General features: G+C 36.6%; 2 protein-coding genes across 2 annotated transcripts; both read right to left on the bottom strand.

Annotated features, from left to right (window-relative positions):
• Positions 1–206: 206 nt before the first annotated feature.
• On the bottom strand, positions 207–2235 carry LOC144841358 (uncharacterized). Its single transcript, XM_078697712.1, has 4 exons — positions 2024–2235; positions 1658–1786; positions 1057–1151; positions 207–779 (listed from the first exon to the last, which is right to left on the bottom strand). The coding sequence occupies exons 1-4, from the start codon at positions 2190–2192 to the stop codon at positions 444–446; spliced, it is 729 nt and encodes a 242-aa protein (XP_078553838.1). The 5' UTR covers positions 2193–2235; the 3' UTR covers positions 207–443.
• Positions 2236–3015: 780 nt separating this feature from the next.
• Positions 3016–8181, bottom strand: LOC144835093 (uncharacterized). The gene is made up of 4 exons (XM_078690131.1): positions 8121–8181; positions 4593–4721; positions 4326–4420; positions 3016–3636 (listed from the first exon to the last, which is right to left on the bottom strand). The coding sequence occupies exons 1-4, from the start codon at positions 8179–8181 to the stop codon at positions 3301–3303; spliced, it is 621 nt and encodes a 206-aa protein (XP_078546257.1). The 3' UTR covers positions 3016–3300.
• Positions 8182–10505: the final 2324 nt, after the last annotated feature.

Here is a 10505-nt window from a genome sequence, read left to right as displayed (position 1 = left end):
AAATTATATTCTGCAAACCTTAAAGTTTGGTTCCAACTTGGACTGAAACACGTAAGATGACCCATCACAGTTCCTGGGTGGGAACTTCGTTTTCACTTAGGATGGGTACATAAGCATACGCAAACAATCACAAGAAAGTATTATCATCTGAACTGTCACTTTGTCTTGGTAATCTCACGTGCGTTGCGCTTAGGTCCTTGCGTTGCGTCTTATTGGAAAGCAAGCTTTAGAAATGTAAAGAGACAGCTGATATTTTATGTCGGTGCTGAAAACTTATTGTCTTATTTACAATACCTTTAAATGAAAGTTAAACTAGCGACATAGACACCCGTTTGTACGAGGTTGTCCCAGGCTACCCCTGCTGCCGGAATTCCGTACACAGTATTTTGAAAAAAAAAGAGACATAGCTACAACATTTTCTTACGAATTTTAATAAGTGATATTTATTTCGGCGCTGGGAACTTGTTATCGGCATGAAACAGGATTGTTTCAGGCATGATCTTGTACAATGATGTATTTACTTCAATGAACAGTTCTGGGCTGCTTTTATCGCGAACCTTTTTAACTAAGTCCCAAGCATCAGTGAGGTCATCACCTACGTCTGTAAGTTCGGCACGAAGGACGTATGCAAATGTTTTACGTGGCGTGAATCGTCTGTACACGCCAATGTTTCCGACGCCTATGGATTTCGGTGCGTTGTCAGCGATGAACTGGGCACCAGAAGCTTCTTTCCAGTTTTCTTCAAAATCCTTCTTTCTTGCATCCGTTTCATCATCCATCTAACAAAATTGAATTGAATTGAATTGAATTGAATCACTGTCGTCATTGGTTGTCACTACCACCAACGTCAAGTCCGTCGCCATCACCACCATAGTCAACTCTGTTATTGTCGTCACCACCACAGTTTAGTTTGTCGTCAATATTCTACATGACGATCAAGCTCCTGGTCATTATCGTCAAAAGCGTCATAACGGTATGCTTCGTAACATTCGTCGTCATCATGTTTATCACATCACCACTTAGAATACTGATACAAATCGTGTATGACAAACTCACCTTAAAATTGGATATCAAAAACACCGAGTCATTACTTTCAGCAAGAGCTGGAGCCCACTCCTGACCGTCCATGGTTCCAATCTCTCGAAAACCACCTTATTAACAATACGTAATAATAACTAATCACATTCATTCATATTTACTACACACCTAAATATATTCGGTTAAATATAAAATAGGATTTCATCTTTCACTTTAAGAAATTATTTGTTCCATTGCACGAATAAAAAACTTTTTTTTTTGTATATCTTAGAATAATAACGGTTCACATCTTCCCTCTTAGAAAATAAATAAACTCGTCAGCAGTAATAGAATACGCTATAGAATTCCTACGCAAAGTGATGCGTATGTTCCAAACACGGTGGAAGTAATACGTGAAAAACCTGACCGTATCAATGTATCGGCTTATCGAATGTATTCGATTATCAGAGGTTATTTGGCTGCCCTCGGGCTTATTCGGCTGTCATCGGGCGTGTTGATAGTACCGGAGTTCTTTTTATATGCCATGGATTCACATGACTGTATATCCTATTCTAGTAGGCCCTGTGCACACTGAATACGATATGTGAAGATTCTAGTTACCTATTCTAAAAGGTCATACCTGGTAAAGCTTCAATGGCATCTCCAACACTAGTCTTCTTCATCTGTTCCAACCACTCTCCTGCTGGAGGCTTAAATCCAGCAAAATCATCACTATCAAATCCGGCATAATTAACAAACTTATACAGAGCTGGGAAAACAAAATTCAGTTCAATTATCTGCAAATAGTTAGTCAGTTTAGTTGAACCATGTATAAAATAAGTAGTAGGCCTACTACTTATTTTATCCATGGTTGAACATGCTTTCCAAAACATCACACCACTCTGACGGTTGGCATAAATTATATTTTTAGTATTTATATTTTAGTGACTTTTAAATACCAAAATAAAGTGTGCCTATCCTAATTTGTTATGTATAATATATTCACCTTTTGGGTCCAGGTTTCTGTGCAACTGAGTCACACCAAAATGAGGTGTACGCTGGACATAGCGAGCCGTGTCCCACCAAGAATCAATAAAGGTTGCATAGCCATTCGGTGTCTCGGCTTTTGTAAAGAAATTGAACAAAATCCTCCATTTATTTGCAACTCCAGTCATAGTGCTTCTACTCCTTCTCTGTTGACCTACCAAATTAGATAGATTTCACTCACCGTTTTACTATATGCCAGTGGCTCTATTTTTGCAGGGTCATGAAATCCAATCTTTTGTTGATATTAGATTATAATTGTAAGCAATTTTCGACCAGGCCGTTTTCAAGTGTTTGTGGAGTGTAATGTGTAGATATGATAATTTGAAAATGATTGACATTTTAGTAATTAAATTAAAGATATTATATTGCAGGCTCGTCCATACCGTGATGGGCGAATTGCTATAGCCTAAGCGCTCAATAAACGGTCTTAACGTTTAGCCGGCTACAATTGTGGCGAAAAACGTAGAGGTGTTCAGACGGCGCTGGGTTTGTTTATCTAACGCAAGACGTATACGGTATAATCCGCTGCGTTAAAAGCCAAGGTGTTCAGACACAACGATCGATATTCTAATGCCTTGTGTTTATAACTGCTCAGGTCTAAGCTTATAGGACTATGTAGGCCTATACATTCTTGTTATTTGTAGTTATATAAAGTTACCGTCAAACATAAATTTGTTTCTGTTCGCGGTCTTAGCTAAGACTGTTTTAGCATGATCTAACAGGAATTGCTTTAGTAAGGCTGTATATCTGATAAAGCCGGCCTTTTCAATCGGGGGGTTTAGACCATCAGTTAAGGATGTTTTATTGCAATCCGCCTCTGAACGTCACAGACAAGTTTTGAACTGTTAAATAAACCGATCGGAGACAAACAATTCAGGGACGCACTTCTGTGTGTTTCTCAAAAAAAAATTGTTCATTAATATCAAAAAGTCACATTTATTCATTTTTTATAGAATCGATTTAGATTTTGCTACAATAGGCTTTTTATTTCGACATACAGAGATATCGCCTGAAATATAACATTTTACATCCGCGAAGGAATTACATTACTGGAAGAATTATACTTTTCCAAAGTTATTTTTTATTATATTTTCAATACCTTTGAATGGAAGTTAAACTAGCAATATAGACACCTGTTTGTACGAGGTTGTCCCATGCTACCCCTCCTGACGGAATACTATACACAGTATTTTGACATAGCTACAATAGTTTCTTACGAATTTTAATAAGTGATATTTATTTCGGCGCTGGGAACTTGTTATCGGCATGAAACAAGATTGTTTCAGGCATGATCTTGTACAATGATGTATTTACTTCAGTGAAAAGTTCTGGGCTGCTTTTGTCGCGAACCTTTTTAACTAAGTCCCAGGCCTCTGTAAGGTCATCACCCACGCCTGTAAGTTCGGCACGGAGGACGTATGCAAATGTTTTACGTGGCGTGAATCGTCTGTACACGCCAATGTTTCCGACGCCTATGGATTTCGGTGCGTTGTCAGCGATGAACTGGGCACTAGAAGCTTCTTTCCAATTTTCTTCAAAATCCTTCTTTCTTGCATCTGTTTCATCATCCATCTGTCAAAAGAGCGATATCTTAGTGTCGATTCATGGTACTTTCCCTTCTATCTTGACTTTCACTTCCACGGTCAACGTTGTTGTTGTCGTCACGACCATCACTGTCTATTTTGTCGTACGTCACTATTAAGGCCAATTTACACAGACGAATGGTAACGGTAAGCGGAAAACCGCGTGTTCGACGTGGAATACATATCTATTCTGAGCGGGGTTCCTCTCAACCCCCCGGCCTCCGCTCTGCGTTTTGTGTAAATGGTTATAAGAAATAACATAGATTCTATATTTTTGTTTTCCGCTTACCGTTTACTGTTACCGCTCGTCTGTGTAAATAGTTTCGTTGTCAATCTCACAGACTACGTTGTCGTCACCACCACTTTCCACCACAATGATCACATTGTCGTTTTCGTTTTTCCCACCACGTTTTACTATGTCATCACCACAGTCTACTTTGTCATTTAGGTTGTCACCACTGTCACCATCACCGCTTGCTTTTTTGTCGTCACCATTACTATCTACTGTGTCGCTGTAATCACAATGTACAGTCCTATGTCGTTGCCGTTCTAACCACCACCGTTACAGTTTACTTGTTCATTTAAGCTGTCGTCACACTTAAGATCTACTACTACGATCTTTTACATCAACCAACGCAGTTTACCAAAAATAACAAGTATCTATGGCAGATACCTCACCTTGAAATTGGATATCAAAAACACCGATTCATTACTTTTAGCAAGAGCTGGAGCCCACTCCTGGCCGTCCATGGTTCCAATCTCTCGAAAACCACCTTAAATTAATGATAATTATTAAATAGTATTAAAGTATATCCAATCCAGGTTACTAGGATGGGTTACATCATAACACTAAAAACGGTTGACACAAGCTATTTGTTAGGACGCGATTTTTCGACTGGTCAAAACAATTGTAAAAATATGTTACCTATTCTAACATCATTTTACCTGGCATAGCTTCAATAGTATTTCCACCACTAGTTTTCTTTATGTGTTCCAACCACTCTCCTGCTGGAGGCTTGAATCCAGCAAAATCATCGCTGTCAAATCCAGCATAGTTAACAAACTTATATAGAGCTATAAAGAAAAAAATAAGTTAAATTATTCACAAGTATGTAATCTAATACGTCATTCGGACACTCCATGGGTGGGGGGAGGGGGGCGGGTTTGTGGTGTCTAACGCTACGGTCGACCTTAATATGTATGTATGTATGTATGTGTATGTCCCTCCCTCTCTATATGTTATGTTGTTTCTTTTTTTATCATGGTGGCGATATTGTATGTTAAACTTCAAATTATTTATATAATGTTTTTAAAAAGTTTTAAAAAAACATGAATGAATCGCCAAGTACTTCAATTCCGATAAAATACTGAAGTGAAAATAATGAATTAAACATTAATCCCACTTGATAGTATAAATTTCAAACAAAACCCGCTCAATGTGGTTACATTTATATTCAATTTTAATATTCATATTCTAATCAGCATTTTGGAGTAGCTAGTAATAGACTGCAGTTCTAACTATGGACCTGAATTATCTCAACTATTAGTCATGAGTTTCTTATTGTTTTTGTTATTCATAATTTATTCACTCACATTAATTAGCAACACATAAGGTACATACAATATTGCAGGGATCTTACAAAGAAAAGTTTATTTTCTGTAGTCGTAAGACTGGACACTTTGAAAAGAAAAAAAATCATAAAGAAAATTTAAAATTCAATTTAATTTATTTAGTCATCGTTTATAATTATAATCTATATATAAATTATGGTTAATTCTGACATAGACGAGCACAATGGAAAAACTTCGGTACAAATCTCCGCCTTGGATCCTACCTTATCTATCTTAGATGTACCGCGAAACGTAGATTTGATAGCATTAGTGTTCAGTTCGACGCTATTGTTCCATATTTCTATCTTAGGAAGATATTATAAAGAGTTTTTTAACAAAATTTATGATTTCAACAGTAGATTTTCAACTCAATTTCAATTCTTCGCGGTCAAAGTAATTTCCGGGTTCACCTTGCAACAACCTGGTTTCAACTATTTTCTCTCTTTTATACACAAGGGAGCAGTTAAAATAATAGATTTGACCCTAAAGGTGACTGGAAACAGGCACTTTCCATCAATCAATACAGTGTCCCTTTGAAAGAAGGAAGAAAAAAACAGATAGTAGGACTGGAGCTTAAGTTGGCCATTAGTCATAGCCATTTCAGTTTTTTGTTTATTTTAGGAACGGACGGCGCGTGTGTGAAGGTACAGTAGTTAAAAAATAAAAATTATACTGCAAATTAATAAAGATCAAATTAGATATATGCCATAAAGAATCGGAATATATTATGGGAAAAAGTATTATAGAATTACATAGATGATAAGACATTTTGTTTAAAATCGAGTGAAATCCCGATAGCTGAGTTTTATTGAGTAAGCTGGCAGGAATAACTGTAGGCTATCTGTGTCCCGTTAGGACCGAGATGTCTGCCCATGTTGCAAGCCGTAATGTCTTCTTTCTTGGGCCCACTCTGTCACGGCAGTTAGTTTCAAAAGATGTTTGAATAAAATAATGTATTAATAATTATTAGGATGGTATTTATTTGAACAAACGCCTCTCCAATAAAACATCCATTTGAATAATTACCACCACCAACCCAACTATCTAATAAACGTCCATCCACATTTATAATAACACAATTATACTATTTGTAGTAGAATTCATCGCACTGTTATCTACAATTTACCAAGCATTTGTTATTCTTTTTTACCACTTTTCATATCTATTAGAGGATTTCATTTGATTATAAATGTTACCAAATTATTAAAACTGAAAAAATTAACATATATCCCTCGAATAAGCACCTCCCTCAAATGAACTCCGCCTCCCCAAAGGGCCCTACCAAACAATAAACACTATACTTTAAAATGTTATTAATCATCTAAAACACTGTGAAACAGAGTAGTTTAGTTTTACGAATGTCAAGCATTTTCAATAATGGTAACCGACAGAAAACGTACAAGGAGAACATTTTTATCATTCCGAGAACCATCGTCTACACTTCCTTCCTCTAGTAATAATAATAATTGATGGCAAGGATCCTGCATAAAGAAGTTTACAATTCTGTTTTCGCAGGACTCTTTTTATTATAATTGTATATTTGCTGGTATAATTCTTATAGGCAGTAATCTGTAATTTAAATAAAAAAATAATCTTTTCATTACATGATTAACTTCATCGTGCTTTCTTGTGTGTTTAATATTCTATTGAACTATGTATGTAATTTGATCAAGTGGAACAAATTCTAAATTTCAATACCCTTTTCAATATAATATTTGTTCAAGCTTCACCCAATAACGCAAACACAGAAAAGAGACGTTATCCCACAATCTGATTCTTTAGTGCCCAATATGCAGAATTGGCCCTACAATTTAATTATTCTCATGCGAATCCAGCGGTGGGGTGTGATGAGGTGAGTTTCAGCTGGACTCGCAACTGTTAAACCATGGAGGTATATGCCACGGATTAGTGCGCATGCATGAGCGCCAAACATAAGCCTCGAAATATAATCTGTTGCGTTGCCATGCCATAAATTAATGATAATATGCCTTCGCGACAGGCATTTTGATTCGGTATTGGCAAGGATATGATATTAACAAGAAATATTTCTTACAAAAAACGCTGCTCGCTTATTGATGTAACAGTTTTAAAGATATATTATCCCTCTGAAAAATATTTTTCATTTCAAATTTGTTTTTGAATGTGTCATTTTATTGTCACATAATAGTTATTTTACCTGAAAAAATTTTATGCAAAAAATACTTAAATTGTCTGACAGACAATGGTTTTTGAGTTATAATTAAACGTTTCTTTTCTCTTTTTATATGTGAATAAATATTATTTTTTGTTACAGAAGTGAATAACTTTGATATGAAATACAGACTCAATTTCTGTCACTTTAGTACAAACATGGAACTATAATTATAGTTCCATGGTACAAACAAAACCCTTTATGGACTGTTTTGATTTACAGTATTATATAATATCATGGGACTCATAAATACCAGAAATGCTTTGGGATTTGTCATTCAACCGTTAGACTCTTTTCCCAGACGTTTTTTGGGTCTAGCAGCTGGGATCTATAAATTATAGTGGAGTTTCCATTTTCGCAAAAATGTCAGTCTCTCAGTACTAAAACTGCTGCTTGCTTTATATCGGATTACGTCATCTCTTGTGACATAGCGGGCTAGAGCAGCAGCGTGATAATTGTTGTAGTAGTGTATCATAAGTCGAGATAGGTTGCAATATAAATCAATGCTTTTACAGCAACTTGACCAGGCCTCTAATTCTTAATACTATAGTTAATGGATACACCAGCCATGCACCACCATATAATGTGTTACAGGCCTAGGCCTCCCTATAATATGCCTAACATTAAAATATGAATGAATGGATGCGATAGAATTAGTACAATAGGCCTACCTTGCGGTTCCAGGTTTACATGTAACTGCGTCCATGGATTAAAGAATAGAAGGATATGCATCGACGTGAGATCAAGGGTTCCTTGACTCTCGCCGACAGACCGCGGACCGCCCACAATGTTATCAGTTTAATTAACCGCATGGTAACAACGAAACGGTCGCGTGCCTAATATATTGTTTACTGCACATGTGCAACGACATCTAACCTTGTTGGCTACGCTTCTTTCGCGCGTTCTTTGGTGGCATGATGTTTTAGCGCTAGCAACAACGGCGACGAACAATTCATACGACAAATTTAGTTATAACCTTTCTGATGAGGAATTGTAAATGCTATAATTGTAATTAGTATAGGTTTCTGCCGCGATTGATCTACGCTAATGTTTTTATGACATTAAAGTAGCATTTTATGACCTGTAGTAGCCCTACATCTGAGACAATAACTATTTGTTGTATCGGCCTAGGCCTAGGCCTAGCCCTACATGTAAAATTACAAAATCAGCAAGGATACTAGGCCTAGGCCTTTTCTTCTAGGCTTACTAGTAAACCATATGATTTGCCGACATTGATACTGCCTAGGTAGGCCTAGGCTAATCTTAAGTGTAGTAGATACAACGTGTAAACATGATATATATACTCACCGTTGTCTTACTTCTTGTGTGAATAATAATAGGTACTTCGTTTTTTCGTGATTAAGTTTGCCCTGCGTGTACTTTTCAAAACGACCGCTAGGTATAAACGAATCGCAACTATACATAGCCAGCCAATCCCGGATCAGGGATCGCTGTTTTCATTCAATTAGACCCGATGATTGGATGTGGTGTGGATGACATAACCACTAGCCAATCACCAGGCACTACAATTTAAATATAATCACATCGATAATTAAGGAGATTTATGAAGAAACCACTGCTTAGCCATATATTAAAAACACGATTGTTGTATGGGTGAACACCGGCCACGCTAACAACATACATGGTCAAATGCATAATTTAATATTCTATAGATTAACGCAATTTTTAATGACAGAAGATGGCAGGCAAATAATGATAATTCAAATATAAAAATTGCATATTTTATTAATATTACTAACTACTTAAAATTACTAGTCGTAAGAAAGTGAACTTTTCGTAGTCCGATTGTGATGAAACTAAAACAGAATTATTCAGCAATATATTGTTGTTGTCAATTAATCATCGACGCAGACATGTCAATAGAACATTCAGACTGCGCATACGATTTCTACATGGTTACGTTTTGGTCTCAAAAAAGGTAACAGTTGATTCGCAGCGTTTTACAGAGGGCCGCGGTTAGAGACACGGAGTTCAATGAGCGTGTTTGTTTGATTGGCAGCAGTGCTTTAGTATAGGCAAGCGCGTTGTAAAATCGTTTGATGTCACCGTCGATGCATATCCTTCTATTCTTTAATCCATGCTGCGTCACACCAAAGCTAGGCATACCCTGCACGTATCTGGCCGTGTCCCACCAGGAATCTAAAAATGTAGCATAGCCAGTCGGTGCCTCGGCTTTTGTAAAGAAATTGAACAATATTCTCCATTTATTTGCAACCCCTGCCATATTCCTGTCTATAGCTTGTAATTATATACTGTACCTTGTTCTAGAGCTACCAACAACAGAGATTGTTTTCACGGCCTCCGTTTATACACCGGGTCAATTATTATTATTAGGTCATGCAGCAGTCTTTGTCCATAATAGATTACATATCAATCAATCGTCGATCAATCTTTTTACAGCGCCTTTATTCAACTTGCTCAAGTGTTTGCATAGGTTAATAAAAAAACAACGTGAATTTGCACTGCTAAAAAACCTTTGATATTGCATGGCAAAAAAAGAATTACTTTACTTTTATTTGTGTGAAGCAGCGGCTAAATAAAGAATGGCCTCAGATTGGAAATTTGTTTCATAAATACGCATCCAACAGTACCAATTACAGCAGGATAAATAAAAATAATCTATCTTGATTTAAAAGGTTTAGCTTACACTATATAATGATGAACTTTATGGACTTAAAGATAATTAAGACAGATACAGTAGATGGATGCGGAAATCCACTTGATCATAACTATAAATTATAGATATCAGAACACCATGGACAAAAAGCTACACCGTTGATGATGGTGAGTGCCTCGAAGTCATTTATAGTCCTTACTTCAAGCCCTTTCCTCCAAGATCTCCTCAAATTTTTCCTTTAAAAAAGCACTCTTATCCAAGCCTTCCTCCTCCAATCCCTCGCCCTTCTATTTCTAATCCAGCCGCCACCGCACTCGGTCAATAAAATTACAGGGAAAGTTTCATGCGATTACGATAATACATAATTTATTTTTCCAGTAGCGTTATATAAAAATGTTCGCGCATTTGACATTATTGG

This window comes from Antedon bifida, chromosome 1, assembly GCF_963402885.1.
Source record: "Antedon bifida chromosome 1, ecAntBifi1.1, whole genome shotgun sequence".
NCBI classification, from domain to species: Eukaryota; Metazoa; Echinodermata; class Crinoidea; order Comatulida; family Antedonidae; genus Antedon; species Antedon bifida.
Note: the sequence above shows the minus strand (reverse complement) of the source record. Positions and strands in the feature narration are given on the sequence as shown.

Coding starts and splice junctions, on each gene's coding strand:
- LOC144841358 (XM_078697712.1), bottom strand. CDS start 2,192: ATGACTGGAGTTGCAAATAAATGGAGGATTTTGTTCAATTTCTTTACA. Junction 1,787..2,023: donor CAGAAACCTGGACCCAAAAG/GTGAATATATTA, acceptor TTGTTTTCCCAG/CTCTGTATAAGTTTGTTAAT. Junction 780..1,056: donor TTTTGATATCCAATTTTAAG/GTGAGTTTGTCA, acceptor CAATTTTGTTAG/ATGGATGATGAAACGGATGC.
- LOC144835093 (XM_078690131.1), bottom strand. CDS start 8,181: ATGCATATCCTTCTATTCTTTAATCCATGGACGCAGTTACATGTAAAC. Junction 4,722..8,120: donor TGTAAACCTGGAACCGCAAG/GTAGGCCTATTG, acceptor TTTTCTTTATAG/CTCTATATAAGTTTGTTAAC. Junction 4,421..4,592: donor TACTATTGAAGCTATGCCAG/GTAAAATGATGT, acceptor CATTAATTTAAG/GTGGTTTTCGAGAGATTGGA.